At 37.4% G+C, this 22,844-nt stretch overlaps 1 protein-coding gene across 6 annotated transcripts in view; it reads right to left on the reverse strand.

Moving 5' to 3' along the window:
* Window positions 1-2,039: 2,039 nt before the first annotated feature.
* LOC108254997 (band 4.1-like protein 1) overlaps window positions 2,040-22,844 on the reverse strand; it is a 101,631-nt gene continuing 80,826 nt past the window's right edge. For 2 of the 6 annotated variants that reach the window (XM_053673950.1, XM_017450553.3), the window contains exons 13-24: window positions 21,332-21,481; window positions 17,642-17,728; window positions 15,949-17,487; window positions 14,390-14,440; window positions 12,399-12,704; window positions 11,277-11,405; window positions 9,713-9,805; window positions 9,198-9,245; window positions 8,997-9,086; window positions 8,588-8,668; window positions 8,129-8,245; window positions 2,040-7,337 (exon numbers count right to left, since the gene is read on the reverse strand). In XM_053673950.1, the coding sequence (XP_053529925.1) occupies window positions 7,332-7,337; window positions 8,129-8,245; window positions 8,588-8,668; window positions 8,997-9,086; window positions 9,198-9,245; window positions 9,713-9,805; window positions 11,277-11,405; window positions 12,399-12,704; window positions 14,390-14,440; window positions 15,949-17,487; window positions 17,642-17,728; window positions 21,332-21,481 (2,697 nt within the window). In that variant the 3' untranslated portion in view covers window positions 2,040-7,331. The remainder of the gene's footprint in view (window positions 7,338-8,128; window positions 8,246-8,587; window positions 8,669-8,996; window positions 9,087-9,197; window positions 9,246-9,712; window positions 9,806-11,276; window positions 11,406-12,398; window positions 12,705-14,389; window positions 14,441-15,948; window positions 17,488-17,641; window positions 17,729-21,331; window positions 21,482-22,844) is intronic. The other 4 variants (XM_053673949.1, XM_053673951.1, XM_053673952.1 and 1 more) reach the window with 4 other exon arrangements.

Raw genomic sequence — 22,844 nt, forward strand, 5'->3', positions numbered from 1 at the left:
GATGTTTTTACAGTGTTGTTTGTGGAGATAAGGGGTGCTTTTGAATATATCTTTGATGGAATATCAAAAATAAATATCTTTTGTTTGTCTGATTCAGTAGCGATTTACAGGGATTTAATGGCAGATGTGCCAGAATAACCTAAAGTTAAAAGGAATTTTTTTTTTTTTTTTAATAAAAAAAAGAGAAAAAAACATGATGATATGCTAAAATTTTCTGCGAGGAGCCTTTTATTTAACATTTATGGAAGGAGTTTCCAGTTACAGTCAGTATGTTTCCCACTACAGAGAAGTCTTCAGGATATTCTGACATTTCCCGGTTATGAGGAAATTCTGTAACTGTATAACATAAGTGATCACAGGAACTGTTTCACATCAAAACTATAAACAGAGTTTTTTTTTAAACTAGAGTTGTTGCTATTTACTTTTTAAAAAATCTTGATCATAAAATGCTGTTCGTGTCAATTATTTTCCTACAAACTGCTTGCTAACGTTACTTGTCATTGACATATATGCAAAAAAAAAAAAAAAAAAAAATCAGCTCTGAAATATAGTGCATGAAGTAGACAATGTCAAAATTTCCCCACAGGAAGGGTCACCACAATAAAAATAAGGAAGCTAAGCACTGACACAATCTCTGTGGAGACATTTTCCTCCATGTTTCCAAGGCTTAACTGAGCGCCCAAAATAGAGATTCTCAATTAACGCTGAATAGATTCTGATTTGCAGCAATCTGTTAGGTTCATGCTCGGCTCATGTATGTCCCTCGGGCTAAAGAGGACAGAATGGTGAACTGGCAGGCTGCAGTGACTCTGAATCTCTGGATTGATATTTTCTTGAATTGAATCTGGTTGCATGGTTAGATCTAGAGATTGGTGCTGACTGACTTGGGAATGATTTCACTGCCCATGGATGGTTTCCGGAAGCTTAGTGCTACCATCTAGTGGCGTGATAACAATTCACCTCAACCATGGCATGCCAAGGACAGGGTTGTTGTTTTTTGGACACAGATTAAGGATTGGTCGAAATTAAAAAGGGATTTGCAGCCTGTGTCTGTGTCTATGTCTGTCCAAAACCTGACCCTGGGTGCCTTTGAGGTTACATACTGAGCAGCAGCTGCTCATGATCATAGATTTTGGTGGGGCAGGATATTAATAACAACGTAGCCTCAAACAAAATGAAGTCGAGAGGCTATCACACTTGATTTATTCTATAGGCTACTATCTGGAGAAATTTTAGAATAACCTGGTTATAGGGAGCATACATTACAGTCATCCAGGACACAGTCTAGCAGCTGGTTTTGACTGGTTTTAGATGTACCTTGGTTTCAGTGTTTGTCAGGCTTCAGCTAAATTTCCAGTTACATCTCAAAATCCACACAAAAGACATCCCAAAAAAATCCAGGCACTGGAAAAGAGATACATATTTTTCTTTTTTCTCAGCCTTTGCATTTCTAACATACTTGCATTATCCACTCCATAATACATTTTCCCTACTACCAATCTTTGCAATAGATCTTACAATAGAAATGATTCTGTACATCATAGACACACTGTATTCGATGTATTGGATTGTATTCCAATTATTTTATATGAAACAACCAGAGAGAATTATTTTAAACTAGCCCAAGCTGGTGTTAAAAACCTCAACTCTGGCAACCCTGTCATTAACCATCACGTCCTGTCTGCTGCTCTTCTCCTGAGCACGGGGCAGCATGATCCGTTCTCAATGGGTTAGAGCCTGGTTTCCAATTTGACCATTAGGTGAAATAATAATGTTGTGGAAGCTTTATGAAGGATTGTGCAACATCTAGAAAGGCGACCAAATCAATGGAACTTCTACAAACTTATCTGCGCAAAAAGGTATGGAGTTGTGAATGAAGAATTCATGAAGATTAACATTTGCTGAACAGATCAAACTCATCTGCCCCGCCATTGATCCACCACTGAGCCATTTTAGACCATATCAAATCTGTCCAGTAATTTAAGTGACTCTGGTCTGAAACTGAATTGACTAGAAGTGAATGGAAATAAATATCGAACTGGATTTAGAAATTTATTGACTGGATGCACATACAGCAGAAACACACCATCAAGCACAGGGAGAACGTGAAGGAGAAGGATGGGAGTCTCAGGAAGGCTGATGCTTCATGACATGCACAGATCATTACGTACTGAATTAGGAAATGATTCCTTTGGAGCGTAAGCTTAATTCTTATTGTTATTTCTATGCTGTATATTCACACAGGCCCGCCTGACTATATTCTAGATATGATAACATCGCTAATACTTCATTTGAAGGGTACGAAGGGCTTCGTAACACATTTATAAGCACTGTATGACTCATTCGGAAAGCAATGCTGATGGATTTGTGAGGTGATATAAAAGGTTGTATGTGGTATGTGGTATTTATGTCTCTTTTTTTAAATTTGTTCTAAATATAAAGTCAAGATGACAGGTTACAGTAGACACTTCATAAATGTACTAAATGGTTCCTCAAGGGTTCTTTGTATAGTTTATGGCCCTAAAGGGATGCTGACAGCGTAGGGTTCTAGATTAAACTTAGGTTTAGATTAAAATGTACTAATAAACACAAAGTAATAACTTTTAAAAGGTAAACTGATAGAGGGAAACTCCACAGAAGACATTTCAAAGCTTCATGACTGTGTTACACTCTTGAAAACAAAGGTTCTTCGAGGGTTCTTTGGATATTTTATAGTTCAGAGATGCATAAGTCCTAAAGAGACTTCTGACTTTCTACGTAAAACCTTTAAGGCTTTTACAAGAGGGACAAATAAAAAAAAATAATAATAATAACTTTATGGTTCCAGATTAAACCTTTTTTTTCCCCGAAGTGTGCTAGCAAAGACAAACTAATATCTTATAAGATCAGAATTAAAAATTTACAGTTATAAGCATCTCAAAGTGCATTTGAAAAAAAAAAAGCATCCTTAAGGTTCCATACCTCACAGGGAACCTCTGACGGTTCTACTGTATGTAGAATCCTAAAAAAAGAGGATTTCTCTTTTAGAAAGGATTTAAATGAAATTAAATCCTATTTGGAAAACCAAAGAATCCTTAACTATCTAAAGAACCCTTAGAGAACCTATGTATATTTATATATATATATATTTAAATTCAAATCAACCGGATTGCGAGTGAAGTCAATACAGTTCATACACTCATTAAAAAGGTTCTTTTGGACAATTAAAGGTTCTTCACTTCTTAAAGGTGGAGTTGTAAACCCCAAAAAGGTCTCAAATATGATGACGGAGAACTTCACAGAAGCTTCATGAATGTGCTACACACTTTAACAGTTCTAATGTCTTCTAAAGTTCTTTGCATCCTAATGGTTCAGAGCATCCTAAGGAGGGCCAGAACCCTTTCTGTTAGGGGAAACCGGCTGTTTTACAGTTCTACATAAAGACTTTAAGGCTTTCCCCAGACAGACAAGCCAAAGAATACTTTATGGTTCTAGATGAAACTTACTTGTAAGATAGGAATGAACCATTTACAGTTACAATCCCCTCAAACAGTGTATTTTCTTTAAATAGTGTCCTTAAGATTCTGATGTACTGTATGTATGTACCTCAGGGGAACCCTGAAGGTTCAATGTAGAACCCTTGAACAGAGGGTTTCTGTTTTAGTGACGATTTTAATTTTAACCTAATTAATAACTTTTGAAGAACACTTTTTTTTGTGAAATCTTTGAAAATTAAGGTTTTTCATCTGCTCATCTGCAAAAACAGTCAAGCACTTTTTAAAAACTTAAACGTTTCTTCATGAGATTTAACTTAAACCGTTCATAATAATAATTAAAAAATACACCAGCATTGCTTTACAACCTTTATGCAGTTTTATAAATGCCGAAGTTAGAACTGCATTGCACTTCCCACATTACGGCCTGCGCGGAAAAAAACTAACGTGCAGAATCTCTATGTGCAAGTATATACAAGGCACTTCACCTTACTCCCGTGCGTCTATATTCGATTATATATCTATATAGCCATTATTTCTGCTGATGAAAAACTGAAAAAACTTTAATCTTTTGCCTCAAGTGGCAGTGACTCTGACAGTAAGGCACCCGATATGAAAGACACTCCACAGACTAGATGTACAGTACATTATATTACACCTCAATTGCATTTATATATCAGAACCAGACCGCAGGTTTTAAATTTACTTTTGAGTAAAGTGACAGAATTCATACATTTCTTTGTTGATTTTTTTTTTTTAAATGCGACCAGACCATCATTCCCTTCAACACAAGCACAAGCGACCAGCTAACATAATAAAAACCAAACATAATTTTAAAAAATGTGTATTAAACACAACTCTGTGGAAGCCTGGTAACATTTCATATAGTCTTTAAACATTATTCAGGAACTCCAGTGATGACAGACTTTGAACTTATAAACTATATAAAAAAAAAATGTTAAAAAATAATAAAAACAATTTAACAAAAAAACCTCAAACAGCAGATCTGACACACATCCCATCCCAGAGAAGACTGTGGGAGAAACAGACAAAGCCGTGGCTAAAGACGGAGGCGGAAGCATGAAGCTTTTAAATGCAAGATTTTGAGTGTTGCGGTTTTTACGTGACGTTTCTAGGGAACGATTTTAGGAGGGTTTTTTTTATCTGTAGTTATAGGTGATGCAGAGAGACATGATCATTTTGGTCAGACTATATGTTGTCATCAAAACTTTGGGGAGACCAAGTACGTCAAAATAGTGTTGAATTATTTGTGGGAAAAGGGCTCAATGAAGAACTAAAGGGTTTTTCACTTTGTCCCTTTTGGGAATCGCTTAACGATTCTATGTAAAACATGACACACTGTCAGAAATAAAGGTACTAATTTCTACTTTTTCTTATCCCGGGTATGGTACCATGACGGGTGCATCATTTGTACCTTGAATATGTATCTTGCAGCTAGTAACATGAATATAGTAGAACTTTAATAAAAAACAATCCTTTTAGGTACTTCAAGGACCACTGATATACTCTTAAAGCTTTCCTCTAAAAGCTAATTAAAGGAACACAACGTTCACTTTCACACGCAAAGGATACACAATCAAGTTATAGAAGATACAAAGTGTAAAAGTATAGTTTGGTTCTTGGAACTCCTTAGGAAGTGAAGAACACTTAACAATCCACAGAAAACTGGGGGAACCTTTTTTTCGGTAGTAGAGTGTAGTAAAATTAGTATGAGAGGTATTTATTGATGAGAGTGAAAATCTAGGTCTGAGGTCTAATTGATTAACTTAATAAATCAGGTTTAATTTGAAGAGAAAATCAAAACCGAGTTAAGAATAGAATTATGCTTTAGGACATGTTGAGAATGTATGGTATAAAAATTTACCTCAAATTTGAGAATTTTGGGGGGGGGAAACAACTTTGGAGCCATATTGTTCTGTTTTAATTTAGTTGTATACAGATAGGTGATGAATTAAAGGGAAAGAACAGTGGCTCTCATATGTATTAAACACTTAAAAGTTGCTAGACTCAAACAAACCGTATATAGAACGTCAAATAAAGTTTTTAAAAAATGGCTAACTTAAGTAATAGTTTGAGAGCTACAACAACGGTCACAAACTATTTACATTTGTAAACAAAGTTGGCTGACAGTTGTTTTTTATCGAGCTGAGAGGCTTCAGAAAACATGACGTCATTTCCAGTAAGGGAACATAGTGAGCATCAATGCTTCCTGGTTTTTGCGGAACATTGTGGGGTTTGTTTTTAGGAAGCCCTTAAAATGGCCACCTCCCTGATCAGTACTCCCTGACTCCAGAACTAAGGAACTGATTGAAACGCACCCCAAGTAACTTGAGAGTTTCTCAGGAAGTGGTAAGTGTGAGCCAGATTTGCATTGCCCTCTTTATCCCAATATATCTCATATTCAGCTTTGAGACATATTTGGAGTCAGTGATAATCAATCATTACGTAATAAACTCTGGAAGAAAAAAAAAAGCAAGATGTCAGCAAACTTTTGACGGATTGTGGACGTGAAACCATCTTCATACGTCGTGTCTAATAATTATTCCAATTGACAGTATAATAAAGTACATGTTAAGTTTAAGTATTAGAGCATCTAATCCTCCATTATGAACCCAGGCTTTGTCTATATGTGACTACATTATGATGGACGTCATTGATACAGTGAGAAACCCCAAGTGCTCACATTCACAATTCATATAAATACATTTCTTTCCTCGCACTCATACATTTTATCAAATAAAAATAAAACATCACATTAACATTTTTTTTAGATACAACATTTATATTAAAATCTTTGATTCCTAAATTCTCTTGTAACCCATATATATGGTTTATATAGCTCTTATAATAATAATAATAATTATTATTATTATTCAAAAGGAGTTGTAAGGATACAGTAGGGACATGTTGGAAGTAACGCAGGGCCCAAGTACTCCAGAAGCAGATACAATGAAAACAAAACAAAGCAAAACATAAAAAAAAAAAAACCCTTCTATTTTTTTTTTTTGCAATGCATTATGCGTATATATTATTAATCGACATGGAATCTGAGCGGATGTTATGAAGGTTATGTCCGTGATTAATATTATTATCAGACGACTCTGATAGTGAAAATGCTGCTAGATGGACATCAAAGCTCGGATTCTTTATCCATCCATACCAGCTAATCATGCATATGTATGTTTATAATCGATAAATACGCTCAGTTGTAATCAACAAGCAAACACTTTTTGATCATCTATTATATATATTTTTTAAAAAAACGCTAAAAAGACAGCAGGTGAGCATCGTATAAGTGACAGCAAGCGGAAAGAGCAGAATCGTGACTCCAGACCATGTCCGACCTCGAATTGTCTCTAAAGTCATGCATGAAGGAAGAACCGAAAATGTCTTCACAGAAAAGAAGTATTCCACAGTAAACATGAAGGATTACGGGTAATTTAGAGCGAGGATCCGGATGTAAACTTATGAAACGGATGACGTCGATGCTGACGCCACAAACCGTATGGACGCTGGGTTGCTTTCCGATGATTTTTTTTTCCCCCAGAGTTTTCGGAGTTTCTGCTATTCACAGTTTAAGAAGCTAAACTGGAGATTGCTATCAACGTTTATACAGTTCATGGGTAAAATAGTGAACAGAGTAGTGACAGGTTGATACGGAGGAAGTGCACTGCGTCGATGGGGTTATGACATCAGAGTTTGAGGGAGGAGAAGAAGGAGGAGCCATAGACCGTGCGTGCTCAGGATGCAGGGATCGTCGGTGTTATCACTAAGTAGCAACGGTTTGCTTCTCGCAGCTGGCTGTAGAAGGTGGGGTTGAAGGTGATGCTCCTGTGATCAGGACTACACACACACACACACACACAGACATATAATAAGTTAAACCAATGTAACTTTAATTGCGCTACTCACATATGCAGAGTTTAGACTGTTTGAATAGAATGCTGGTGTGCTCTCCTCCTCAGAATCCAGCAATCACACTCACGTACACACCAAAACATGGTCCAAGAATGTCCAAGCCACATGGCTCTATTCCATTTATGAAAGTGATTCGACTCTGAATCGACTCACCTCACGGAAGTGAAGTGAATCAGACATGCATGCTTTTTAAGTGTGGTTTTCTTTTTGTTTTTTTTTTGTAGATGCGAGCTTATAAAAAGAAACACAACATGGAAAATGAGCCAAAGCACAGAGCTTAGGTGCTGCAGAAATGTGACGTGCTCTGGAGATTTGGATGGACGAGCAAAAAAGAGAAAAGCTTGAGAGAGCTTTTTAGGAACTATATATTGAGGCGCAATAAAAGAAATTCACTTGAGTTTGCTAATAAAGATAACTGCTGACTCTCGAACTTGTTATTACAGGATTTGAACTGAAAAGAAAACAGTAAATTACAATAAATGAAATACATTTGATGGGGGAAAAAATGTCATTTTTCCCACAAAAAATACAAAGACTTTGCACTAATGCATCTATAAAAACAGTTGCGGATTAAGAACACGGTAATAAAAAACACATTTTTGACTCTGCAACACGCTACAATTTGTAAAAATCAGTTACGAGTTCATTCGGTTCGTGGTTATGCTGTGAGGAATCGAAGAACGAGTCAGTGAATCGACTCGGAGAGTTCGGCTCACCTCGGATGTCCTGTGTTTCTCCTCAGAGGAAGTGTTTGTTTCTCTGACCACCACAGCCTTAGTCACGAGCATGTCGGGATGCTGCTGCTTGGCCTCTTGTATTGCCATCGCGAGAGCCTGGAAAAGAGTCGACCTTCTTAAAGCTGCGATTCGAATGTTCATCACGCTCTCTAAATGAATACCTCACTGCTTCGGAGTAAAGAAAAACAAAACAAAAAAAAACACTTGGGAGCATACTGCTGTTGAAAAATCGATCGGAGATACCGTTACTATTCTGAAGTTGATTATTTTATACACATCCCGAGATGTTTTATTCCTCTTACACCACAGCACATTTGCCAATAATAACAAACTGGGACTTAAATAAGGTAATGAACTGAAATACACAAATTATACAAAAACTTTCGCATATCTTTGACTCTTTTTCTTTTTTTCAGCTTTCACATAATGTTGCTTCACCTGATGTTGGTCCACAGCGTCGTCTCCTGTAATAATGATCCTTTTCTCAATCCTTGTTTCCGAGTATCCCCCTTTAACCGTCTGAAAATGGAGAACGTCACAAGTTTATACATTTAGACCTTGTTTAACTTCGATCATACAAAATGAAGATGCAAAATAATGAACAAATTAGTGACTTAGTATTTTGCACATTTGTCAAAAAGAATATCTAAGTAACCTGGTCACCTTCTGAGTTTACTGACATGCAAGATAAAAACGAAATGATACATTATTGAAAGAAATGGATATTTCTTGATATTTCATATTTTTTAATGTTGCTGGCACTAGAAATAAGTCAATACGTGATGGAACAGAACAAACCTTCACATTGCTACTGCTTTTTTGTTTGCTTTAAATGAGAAATGTTTACCTTTGTGACTTGCGTCGTAGTTGTGGAAGTGACGTTTTCATTGCTGATGGGAGACGCGATAAATTCCTTTCCAATGCTGCCTGTTTTAATCTGGAACACAACCCCAGAACGCCACTTAAAACCTAACATTTCCTGTTTAATCTAATACTGAATGTTAACATATATCTCAGTATGTCTGTGTATATATTTATGTGCACTCACGGGAGACCCGTTCTCTTTCGCTTCCTTTGGTCTGCTCTCTTTCTGGATCTGCAACAAACAATCAGAGATATTGTGTGTGTGTGTGTGTGTGTGTGTGTGTGTGTGTGTGTGTGTGTGTGTGTGTGTGTGTGTGAATGGAGACTCATGGTTAGGTTAGAATTTTTATTTGGAAGCAGTGACAGTAAAGGAAGCAACAGACAGTGTCCAGACAGCAGATGGCAGAATCGGATCGCCATAAAACAAGTGACAATTCAGGACATTTGCCAGTAGAGGGCAGTGTGTGGTTACAGATGAGATTTGTGGTGTTTCCCAGGAAAGAAAGCAATACTGTTGATGCAAAAGAGATGCACTGTCTTGTTAACCAGCTGCACACTTAACATATAAAAGTAAAGCCAATGCAGACGTAAGAACAACGACAGAGAACGTACTGAGCCGAGCATTTTTTTTTTGTTTTGCACATCACATGCAAGATGAGGAGACTACATAGGACTCTGTCGGAGAGAGACAGAACGTACCGGATCTCCCTCCTGTGGCTGGATGACATCATTGTCGGAGACTATGGTCTCCTCACAGTTAACATCACCGCTACCCACCTCCTGCACAGGCTGCTGGTACACACGCATTGTCCTCATTAGGACAGCACACATTTGTTTTCACATAGCCTCGTCAATGTTCTTTAAGGACACATGAAAAATTCCCAGAGGCCATCTTTAAAGACAAGCTCTAAAAATAATCGTCTTGGATCATCAGGTGAGCGAGATGAATGGCACGGCGGAATGCTGTGATTAAATTTTAATAAGACACCTGTGGGGGTACACAGACAGGCAGTGCTCTTTCTATCTATACACACACTCACACACACTCACACACACACAGTCTTTGGAGATTAATGAATCGTCTTCCTACTTTTATCTCATTAATTTCCTGTCGATTTTCTGATTGTCTAACACTGCTAATTCTATCACCGTCATCCAGCAGAATAAATTTCTAAACTCGAGAGCACAAAAATGAAGGAACATTCTGAATTATTAGCACTATTTGTGAAAACAGGGAAATGGGTAATATTATGAGCTTAAACTTACAGTTACAGTATATAAAAATTATTTTAACATAGTATTTTTTCTCGAAAACACTTTTAAAAGTATCAGCACCAAAAACTTTGGATTGGGTATTCAACTGTATGGTTTTCAAACACAATCTGATATGTGATATTTAATATTTGATCAACAATAGAGTCTCTGGATACTGAAACTATATTTTAAATATTCATGGATCATTTGTATTTAATCAATATAATTTGATACTTTTTTATGATTTATTTTACATTCATTTTTACATATTAATAATATTAAAGCCAATTTTCATATCTTTAATAATAAACATCATCCATCCATCCATCCATCCATTTTCTATCCATTTGTTTATATTTCAGGAGCACAGGGAAACTGGAGCCTATCCCAGGGAGCATGGGGCATGAGGCACAATTACATACACATTCATACACTACGGACATTTTGGACACGCCAATCAGCCTACCATGCATGTCTTTGAACTGTTGGAGGAAACCGGAGTACGCGGAGGAAACCCCCGGAGCACGGGGAGAACATGCACACGCCGCACACACAGGGCCACGGTGGGAATCGAACCCCCCGACCCTGTAGGTGTGAGGCGAACGTGCTAACCACTGTGCACCCTAACAAACATCATATTTTTCCATAATAATAATAATAAATCCATTATTCCCCAGCGGTGCCAATAATTTTGTCACTTTTTTTTCTCTGAGAAAAACTTGTTTTTTTGTTGTTGTTAATTGGGTGAAAAGAATATATTATTGAGTCTAATATTTTGATGTTTATTACGATTATATACAGCCTTCTAAGATGTGCTATATTTAGAAAAAAAATTAAAAAGCATATAAATGATTTTATATATATATATATATATATATATATATATATATATATATATATATATATATATATATATATATATATATATTGCCCACAGCTTCATAGCTTTCTCTAGATTTTTCCAGACCACTGATGTGCCATGATTTGATAGTGAGTAATTTTCTCTTACCTGATCTGGGAAGTCTGTAATGTTGTGAGGAACCCCAGAACCATTGGATTGAGGTTCCACCCTGGATTCTCCTTTTCTCAACATATGCGCCACATTGACTGCATTCGGGTCTTTCCTGGCCACAGGTGGCTGAAAGGAAACAAATTTACATATGTATTACTTTATTAACACAAGCACTTGCTTTCATTACTGTTTAGTAATGATGAGTAATGTTCATGTGACTGCAGTCACATCAGAATGGTACAAAAGTACCACAACACAAAAAATATATATGTTCAATTAGAAAAAGTGGCACCACAAATGAGTGGCATGACACACTTTTCCTGATGTAAGCTAGCTAGCTGTTTGCTGCAGTCATGCAGTGATTTAGCAGCATTTTCAAATTCGAGTAACGTTAGCATAAGTTTCCTTCTTGTTTTACAAACAGTAGCTTTACACTGTGGTTATGTTATTAAAGTATCAAGTAAAATTTTTTGACCAGCTAGCTAGAATGTTTGCTAACTAGCAAGCACATACCTGTCCCGGCTGCCTAACTAGCTATATTAATTTCAACTAGTAATGTAAAGTAAAATGACTAGCTGCTCTAGAATTATTTTATCACAGTGAGGCAATGCTTGTTGTGGTTTTTCCCCCCCATTGTTTTTCATATTTAGCATTGTTTTATGAATATTTTAATTGTGAATGGTGGCTAACATGGTAGAATGGTAGCTAACGTGGCAGAATGTTGGCTAACAGTATTATGTATGGATTTAAGGCTGAATGGTGTGTAGTTGCTGGAGGAAAATGGATGAAAATGAAAAGGAACAGGATGAACAATGAACCAGGAAACAATATGAGATTGATCAGAATCCAAACATAAGCAAAAAAAAAAAAAAAAGAAAAGAAAGAAATTAAACATAAAGTGGTAAAATATGAGGTGAAGCACAACACAAACACATAAGAAACTGAACATTCTCAAAAATTGAAATGATAAATTAAAAAAAACAATGATGGTCTCTGAAAGACAATGTCCAAATTCAACAAAAAAGAAGGTCCAAAAATAAAGGATGAAACACATATTTGTGGGTTCTGTAGATCCACGGCTTGGTGTCTGGTATCAGAGCAGGGGAAATGGTTCCTTACAGGTTCCACTTCATGGTGGATGCGTTCTTCGTGTACTCTCTCCTTCGTGGGCAGCCCATCATGAAATCCTGTGATATGGGTAATGCTGAAGTCCTCTGCCACTCCGAGCTCGGCCATGCTCCTGGAAGACTCCTCTACTCCTCCATGAAGCTCCATGAATGCGCTGAAGTCAGCCTCAGCCTCCAGGCTGGAGGTGGAACTGACCGTCATGCTGGAGCACTTACGCTCAATGCCCAGGTGTGAGTCCCTCAGAGTCGCTGCTGTGTTGCGATCGAACTCATATTCACTGGAGGAGAGTGGCCGGCGCTGTGGGACACAGAGAGACCAGGAGCAGCAAGGCAATGTTACTCCACCAACGTTAAATAAGAGACCAGGACCTGGTGGAACGGGTGGTGCTGTTTCTCTATAATCTGAACATGCAACTTTTATGGTTAGTCAGTCAACTGACAAGGGAGGAGAAGTGTGAAAGCAAAGTTACTGAAGTGACAAGAGGTCATAGATAGAATAGATAGTAAACTATCTAGATAGTGCTGTTCCTTTTAAGGTGAATCTTTAACTATATTAATTGCATTAGTCTTTAATGTAAATAATATAGCAGGATAGTATCCTGCCTTGTAGCAATAGCATGCTAAGAGCTACCTCTCGAAAGTCATGTCTCCTATTTTAGCCCTAACTATGAATTCACTTTATTTGATAATCATGAAATTGAGTTACTTACACTATGTCACTGTCTAATTTTTAGTTAGTTCCAATATTTAGGGATTACTCTCAGTCATGAGGTCTGTAACTTTTATCTAGTCTTGGTATTTAGGGTTATAACCCTTGGGGAGCCCCAGTATTTAGTGCTATAATTCTTGGTTAGTGCCAGTCTTTAGTGCTGTAACTCTTACTTGGTTCCAGTATTTCAAGATATAATCCTTGCTTAATCCCGTTCTTCACTGGTTTTAAGTCTTGGTTACTCTGAGAATTTATGGCTATAACTGTTTAGTCCCAAATTGGAGTTAAAACTCTTGCTTACCCCCAGACTTTATGGCATTAGATCTTGGTTACTTCATGTATTTATGGTTTAAAATCATACTCAGTCAAAGTATCTTACTCTTGGTGAGTCATTGTCTTTAGGACTCTGATTCATGTTTAGTCTTTAGTGATCTTCAGGGATGAGAGACTTGGAAATGTTGTGCCATTCTTCTTCAAATCTCAAATTCAAGTCAACTGGCAACTGATTAATTGAGTTACATGAACAAAAGACTGAGGACTGGTGGAAGCAATTGTGATGTCCTTGTTTTAAAGTTCTAACTCTTTGTTAGACCCAGTCTTTAAGTCTCTAAAGCTGGGCTAGTCCTAGTTTTTAAGGAACACACTTAGTCCCAGTCTTTAAGGCTCTAACTCTTGGCTAATCCTAATTTTTGGATCTTGCCTTTTGGTTAGTCCCAGTCTTTAAGGTTTTAACTTGGATTTGCCTAGTTTAAGGACCACGCTCTTCATTAGTACCAGGTTTTTAGACTCTAGCTCTCGGTTGGTCCCAGTTTTGGTTGGTCTCTTGGTTAGTTCTAGAGTTTTAGACTCTTAACTGTTGGTTTAGCCTCAGTCATAAGTACTTGTACTTCTTATTTTAACTTTATATCCATATATTTTATTTTAGAACCGTCTCATCTGGTTCGTTATAGTCTTTCAGGTTCTCTGTAAAAATGAATTATGTTGTTATGTAAAACTTACATTTTGGGACAACCTACTGATATGGAATCCAGAACCAGATTAGGAGGAGACATTTAAAACGTTGATGATGTATCCTATATTGTGTCTCAATCAAACAAAAATAACTGAATTGAAAATTAAATGGATATAGCCAATGGGTTTGACTGATTCATCACTCGGGGTGAGTAGAAGCATTTTTGTGATATGAATTTTTCACACAGTATGAGGAATAAAGCCATGCAAAAACAAACAGCTAAGATGCACAGAAAACAGTGGAGTTAATGAATATAATAGACCTTGACTTCGTCTATTGTCTCTTCATAAATGGCGGGAGTGGAAAGAGGCTCCTGTAAGAGCAGGAAACAGAAAGACAGCATCTTTGATTTAGTGCCATTAATGCAAAAAGAAAGAGAGAGAGAGAGAACTTTTGACACTTTACAAAGTGCATACTGCAAGATAGATTGTTTAAAATAACTTGTAAAGCACTTGGTAAAGCTATTGGCACGGAACTGGATGGAGTGCACTGAATAGTACGCATTCAAATCATTTCTTTGAATTGATTAAAATTGCTTATTTTGTTATTGCTTTAATTGCTTCTTCAAATTCTCCAAAGCTGGTTTTCTAGATTTAGATCAATACATCTTGCATTCCAGCCATGATCTCAGTGTTGTCTCTTGGTCAGATAGTTTAAAGAAGAAAAAAAAAAAAACATCCTAAATCACTGTCATGAAAGCACCATCTGCTTTTGTTGGCCATTTGAGAGTCTGCCTTGGGCAATCAAAACAAACCAATAGCAAAACCCTTGTGATTCAAAGCTCGACAGCAGCCGCACTGTTTTCGGCAATCACAGTGTGTGAGATTGTGAGATTATGCTGCTCTCACATGCTTATCACAGTGCTGGCTTCCGACACTATTTTGTGCCAGTGTGTCTCTAGATCTTGATGTGCAATTTTTTTTCTTGTCAGATCTTGGCATAATTCAAATTCCTTTCATTTGTTGCACAGCCAAAAAAAATCTGTTTGCACCTCAAAGTGCAATTACAGTGTGAAAATATAGCAGGTTCTGTGTTGGAGTGAGAAGGGCAAGGAGTCTCATGACAGTCATCTTTTTTTTTTTTTTTTTTACATGTACAAATGCATATTGCATATTTGATGGAAACCTCATGCAGCATACATTCCTCTTTATGAGTTCAATCACCACATGATGTTCTGTAAAAGAACAGTAGCCTTGTGAGAAATGGTTTTCATTGCACAAACTGGCCAATGACATATTACATTTTGGTTTCTATCATTCACACCTTTAAGATTTAGCTGATGCAATAAGAGACCTATCTGAGAAATTAGGACTATGTTTTCCTACAGGAACATCATGGATGTTATGGAATACCAAGCAAAACATCATAGAATTATTAACACAATGCAGATTGTTCAAGAAACCACTTCAGAACTCACTGACTTCTTCTGCAGAACAAACAACATGGAGAAGTCATGAGTACCTCAGAGCCAAAGTGGTATGTATGTATGAGCCTTGATTTCCTTGCAACAACTCCACAATTGAGAGCTGTAGAAATTCGGTTGGAAGGAAAAAGCAAAGCTCATGGTTGAAGAGAGGGGAAAGCAAAGGTGTTGGGCTGAATGGGACAGTCAGGGCTTCCAAATTGTCTCATGCGCAGGCAATGTTACAAAAACTCTAAACCGATGTGGCCTTCTCCAGCCCCTCTCTTCATGGAAGCTGGTGGAGAAGTTAAAAGAGTTTTCAAGCAATAGCAAGGAACATGATGGATGCAAGAGTCAACTGGAAGCTCATGCGATGCTTTGTTCCAATGACTGAAACAGAAGATGCCAAGCAGAGTTACCCCGTGCTGTTTCTTCAAAGCGGCTTCCACTGCTGGCTCTTTGCTTGTATTGCGGCTGTTTCGAAGAATCAGTCCTGATTCTCTGGCCTTCTTGGTTTTGACCGGAGGAGTTGGAGGACCACTTTTTTGGAGTGCTTGGGACTTGGAGGAGAACATATGAATATCCATGGCCATTTCATCAGACTGGGGAAGACTTTTGTACCCTGCTTTGGTGGTGTATTTGATCACCTCTTCATCCTGAGTAGCATTTCCTTTGAGCAGACACTCGCTATACATGGTTGATTGCTGCTCATTAGTTTGTAAGATGTTATGTTCTACATCCACCATGGATAAAGGTGATGCCTCTTGAGATCTGGTGGATTTGTAGGAAGTAAATAGAGAATGTGAAGAACTTGTGTCCCTGGAATCAAACCTACTTGGGTCAAATTGTCTCTCTAGAGATTCATACATGCTATGTCTTTTAAAATGTCTTTTCATCAGTCTCGATTCTTCACCAATATCTATATCATCTCTGTACTCTTGACTCTTGGCCCTCTCTGGTTTTAATGGGACAATCCTTGTTATTTCGGTAGGAACATGCCCTGCAACCTTCGTCCTTCTCTGTACCTTTTCTGCAAGGACCTCTTCAAGACTCTCTTGTTCAATATTGCTGATCTTTTTTTCAGGCAAAAATTCATCCATTCTCTGGTTGTTTTCATTCTCTGGCTCCTCTTCATTTTCACTGTTGTCAATCATGATGATTTTGGTAACCTCAAACTTGATCTCCGTTTTTCTTTTTAGCTCATCTTTTATGGGGCCATTGACTGAGTCAGAGGCATCTACCCGATCATCAACATTAATGCTCTTTGCCTCAAACAACACTTCCTTTAGTTGATTGCCTGCTTGTTGTTTTGCATCGTCAAACCCTGTCTTGCCCAGAATGGGCTGCTCTTGATCTTCTTCTATAGCTTTGTTAAGCTCCTTCTCCTTCTCTTCATTTAGTGGCCTTTCTTTCATATGTTCCTTTACCTTCTCAGGCAAGGGCTCTGACCAGCATTCTGTTCCTGGTTGCCTGGTTGGTGTCACCTCTTTTCCTGAAGTATTATTGTCTTCATCAGATTCCTCATGTTGTATGTTTGATGTCTCCGTTTTTGTCTCATACACAAACTCTGGTCTTCCCAAATTTAGACTCTGTGGTCTCGTTTCCTTGTGTGGTTTGTCTGAAGGACATTCTTCTTTTGTTTCTTGTAATTTGTCCAACTTGGTTTCTGTGGTCCTTGGTTCAGTTGACACCTCTGGTACCTCTGGTTCCCTCATACCAGTCCCTTGCTTTGATTCATCCTTTGGTGGTACCTTAGGAGATGGGAAGGTGTCCATCTGAACTTGCATTTCTTTACCATCTTCACCAGTTACTTCAATATGTATCATCTTTTGTTCTAAAAGTACTTCAGTGACCAAAGGAAGTGAAGAAACATTGTCTTTGCTGTTATCTTTCTCTTCCATTTCATAGTCTAGTTGGTAAGTGTCCTGTTTTTCAATTAACACCCACTCCTCAGAACCCTATGTATTGATACAAATGGAAAATTGTTAGCTTTTTTTTTTCTTTTTTTTTTCAAAATAAGACGAAGATAAATTTTTGTAAGATAAAAATTTTTTTAAGTATGGCAGTTCAAGCTTATTTTATTAGGAGTTAAATATTTGCAAGCAATGCAACCTCGGGCGAAATCACCAATGTCTTCTGGATGAAGTCCTCCACTGAAAGGATGTTAATAGGTTCTCTTCCACCTGCTCCAATTGCCTCCTGACGGTCATGCCCGAGACCAGCAGGAGAGAGCGAAAACAGTAATTAACCGGTAACTTACTGTGCTCCATTTGCAGTGTAAGGTTAATTCAAAAATAGGAGACTCTATCATGCACTTCACTGAAAACAAGTAAACTCTAACAGACAAACAATTAGGGGAAATGTGCTCTTTATAAACACTGAAATTCTGGCAGTTGGCTAAATTGGATAAATCCAGGCAACCAGCTGTTACAGATGGCATCAAGAACAGGTAACAATTTCCTGTAAATACACCTACACATACATGGATAAATCCTGTTTCTCTCACAGAACCAATTCCAAATACTATATACTCTTAGAAAAATGGGCTCCTCAAGGGTTTTACGCTGATAAAGGGTTTCTGTGTGTAGGGTTCTTCAGACACTTCAAAAGTTGCCCTATAGAGAGCATTGGGTTGCTAGAAGGAAACATTTAAGTTACTAGTGCACAAGAAAAATTGTTTTGTTTTTGATTTTTAATATCAATATTGCATTTAAAATGTAATCTGAATTTTTGAAATTTGGGGCTATATGTATCTAGAAAACTCTTAGGGTTAAATGTAGCTCCTAACTGCTGAATTTAGGAGAAACTTGTTTTAAAATGGACATTTATCATAATTTTAAGACCCCTAATTACCATTTTTTTCAGTATAAGAGAAATTCACAAAGTATTTTACTGCTAAAGGTTTTAATGCCTAATACATGAAATACACCATCATCCATAGCAACAAGGTCAACCCCGCCTTTTCTCTTAGTCTCTGAGTGAGTAAATGTTTTGTGAATTGGTTCTAAGTAGAAACTCTTAGTTACAAATTAGTCTTAGTTCCATATAGAAGATTTCTTACTAGTAAGATCAGATTCTTAGTCATTTCCAAAATAAGTTTAACAACCTATTACACAGATTGAGGCAAACAGTAGATAATAGTCTGTATCCTAAAGATGTTTACCTTAAAGACGAATGATCTTGTGCAATCCTAATTAGTGAGGTGATAAATAAGGGCCTCATCTAATGGTGAAAATGAAATCTCAGGTTTGATCACAATGAGATTCAGTTCCATTCAAGTCCCAGGGGTTTTTTCAGTTTCATATGGCTGAGGCTAATCTTGCCAGCTAATCGATGTGACAAAGCAAGGATTATATGTCTTAAGAAAGTATGATGCAGTTAATGTTTTTTATGCAAAACTAATTATAAGTTGTCTTTCAAATGCCCTCTAACAACTGACTGATCTGACTTTAACTAGGGACTAAGTTACATGAGCATAGGTGAAGAGGACTGTGATCAAGACTGGCCTCATTTTAGACTCTTGAAGCCGAAAAAAAACCTTTTGAGATCTAGATCTCTAAAGTGTTCTTCAGACTGTTTTTCTTGAGGAACCCTTAAATGTTATTAGATTCCTAAAACAGAGGGTTTTCTTTTCAGAAAATGGAAAATCCTATTAGGATGCTAGAACTGTTAACCATTTTACTAACCCTTGAGTAACCATTTTTAAGATAAATATTTAACTATGATTAATTTAAACTTTATTCCAAGGAAGACTCCAATTAAACATAAAAAATGGTTTTATTCAGCATTCAGTTGTGTTTCAAATTAGTTAAGGTTGCTTTTTTGTCAAATGATTGGTTTTAGTGGTAGAGACACCAAAGAAATGAATGCCAGTAGTCTTCCACTGGATATTATTACAAACCATACCACAGATGCAGAAATACAATATTCACCAAAAATTAGACTACTAATTATATTTTATGTGAAGCCCTGATAACTTATCTGGGATTTTTTTTTTCTACTGCTCTGTGCTTTTCCCTGCAGTTAACCAGTGTGTTTGGCAAGAACAAAAAAATGGTGAGTTTTTTTTACTGTCCTAAAGTGCCAAATAATATGGGATGACTTTCAAGTTCATAAAATCCCTAATGATGCTTCAGAGATGCTGTTTTTGTGACTAGTGATGAAATTTCACCATTAATTCTATGGCACGGGTAATGAACTTGTGTACTTCCAGATACCATTTTGCTCCACAAGGCTTCCAATCAAAACATTTTGGAAAATTTCATCGCACATTCATATTTAATAAGCGCTTTATCATGGTCAGGGTGGTGTGGATTCAGAGTCTATCCAAGAATACAACTTGGATGGGATGCTAGTCTACTGTAGAGAATATACACCCATGCCTTGTGTCACCAACGCACATCACAGTGGGAGGTGGGAGGAAACCGGAGAACCTGGTGGAAACCCAGAAATACACTGGGAGAACATATACAGAAACTCCACACAGGTAGTACCCCAAGCCTAGGATCAAACCAGGGAACCTGGAGGTGTAAGGCAGCAATGCTACCCACTGCGCCCAGGAGAATTTCATTGGACTGCCATTTCTCAAATCATACCTGAAGGAGATAGTATTGATCTGTCAGTTGCTTCATTCCTCAGTCAATGCCAATTTCTCAAATGCTTCACTTGAGGCAACAAACTCAGTTGATGTCCAAAGGCTTTGTCTGGAACTTTGTACATCAACACTACAAGGTAGCATCAACACCGGGAAAGTTATGTTCTCTGTACTTTGCCTTGAGCATTCACCTTCCTCCACTTGGGCCAACTTTTCCTTGGTATACTCCTTAATATAAATATGCAATCACCTCATATATGTACATCTAATTCCTCATTGTCTCATCAGTTCTGTAACTGACGCTATAAACAACCTTCAGTACAGTAATACAGGTAAGTGGGGCTATGGTAATGGTAGGCCTTCGAGGTAATATATTCATAATAATTCACTGTTGCATTTTTGTCAAACAAATAGTCATAATATCCAAACAGCATGATATCTAGAATTCCACAGACTTCCACAGGGCATGCTTGGTTTAGGAAATAGAAGTAGTAGTAGTAGTAGTAGTAGTAGTAGTAGTAGTAGTAGTAGTAGTAGTATTTCCTGAACCAAACAGGCCCTATACAAGTCTATTTGAAAATATTATTCTGTCATCTCAAACTGTAAAAGAAAGCATTTATTTAAAAAAAAAAAAAAAAAACACCCAATAGCCATTTTGAAAAGCACTGAATGCTCAATCATGGTTTTTTTTTTAAGTTTATCATTGGAGTATTCCTTTAATAGAAGTCGGACACAATGTTCTCTGGAGAAAAACAAGTTCATTTTAAAGGTTTTCAGGGCTGGTTTGACAAGGAAAAATAATATGAAAAGAAAAAAGAGAACAAGTAGAACATGCCCTCGGCTGTAATCGATGAAAAATGACTCAAAAAATCACAAGTGCAATAAAGCACCTTGGCCAAAAAGGTGGGTTTCAACTGGTGCAATTTTCAAAAGCAGTTTCACAGACAAGAACAAACAAACAAACAAACAAACAAACAAATAAATAAATAAATAAATAATAATACCCTTGATTAAAAATTTAAATACAATTGTATGTTACATAAATGCAAAAAAATTTTTTAAAAAAATTAAAAGCCATGCACATCACCAAACAGACACATTTTGTCAACTCATTTCACTGATAGAAAATTGTACATGCTGTCAAAAATAAAGTAAGGACACATAAACTATCCAGGCTTTCAGCTCCAGTACACTACCCTCATACTCACAGCCTTCTTCTCGGGTGTGTCACCCGGTGAGGTCGCTGAGAGACGCTTTTCCCGGTTCATCAGCTTGCTGTTGGGTTCCCTCAAGGTTCGCTTCAGCTCATTGATGCTTGCCTGGTGCTTCAGCAGCATGTCTTCTGATTTATCCAGAAACTATAGAGTGAATGAGATGAGACAAGAGGATTTTCACTGCTTCGTAGGACTGTAAGTGAGGATCGGTGGGAGTGTGATAGATAAAAAACAGCCAGTGGATGAACAAAACAAGAACAAACTGATAACCAACGACAGTTGCAGTTAACACAGTGTCCTCAACTTTTAAAGCAGACGTTGAATATTTTGGTCTTATTCACATCTGGTATTAACATCCATGTCACATGATTTGATCATAAGTGGAATCTTGGACACCACTTGTTATCAGATTTTGTTAAGTCAATTAGCTGAGGAGGGTAGTGATAAAAAGACAGTAGGGTAGGACATACATGAGCTTGCAGATGCCCACAGTGTCACTCTGATTAACAGAGGAGAAAGTAATGCTGTCCCTTGCTCCCAATTTTGCTTACTTGGTCTCCCAGCCATGGCATCATCAGGATTTATATTTGCAATCACCCGACACCTTCAAGAGCCACCACTCAAGAGCCCAATTTGTGATTTTTGTTGTTTAGGAAGCCATACAATCTTTTGTGATTTCTATAATATTTTTTTAGGTAGCAATTCTGTTGCTTGAAAGATTTTAGCCAATCTACCCTGGTTAGCAGGCATTCACACTATAAAAAAAATTACATCCATTGGTGATCAGACAGATTTTAATACCAGGTGTATAAAACCACTGAACTAACAGTTACCTCCTGTTTGTGTCGAGGAGTTGACTCCATCTCCAACTGAGAGGTCCCAGGTGGAGGCAGAATAAAGAGAAGCACATAGATCAGCATGTTAAGTAGAAAGAAGAAGAAGAGCTCAAAGCATTCAAAGACAGGTAAAATGAAGTAGGACAGAGAGGACAGGATTTGCTTAGTAGATGTGCTAAGATGACAAACACAAGCAAAAGAGTGAATAAAGAGAGAATAAAGTCCCTCTCTTCCATGCATTCCAATGAGAAACTGTGGGAAATGCTTAAAAGGTCCAGAAGACATTTCACTGATCAAAGTTTTAATGCTAATGCAAGCTTTGGAGTAAGAGCAGGAGCTAATTTTTCTGCCAGAGTAATAAATGGCTGCACAGAACCATCCACAGCACAGAACATAATTAAAAGTGTCAATTTCTGGATGTTTCTTCTCACACTGATGATATGTAAATGACCAGAACCACAGATTGGCACTAACAGCTGCAGTATAGAATGATACCTCCTGTTTAGTGTCAAGAGTCTCCTTTCGCCAGCGAAAGGGTTAAAAAGAAAGACAGAGATTATCTAAGGTGAGACACGAAAGCAGGGTGTAGGAGATCCATTGTGAAGAACCAGTCTAAGAACCAGTTTACGCTGCATTTATATGTTGCCATTAAACACCCCCCCCCCCCCCCC

Source organism: Ictalurus punctatus, chromosome 21 (assembly GCF_001660625.3).
Source record: "Ictalurus punctatus breed USDA103 chromosome 21, Coco_2.0, whole genome shotgun sequence".
Classification (NCBI taxonomy): domain Eukaryota; kingdom Metazoa; phylum Chordata; class Actinopteri; order Siluriformes; family Ictaluridae; genus Ictalurus; species Ictalurus punctatus.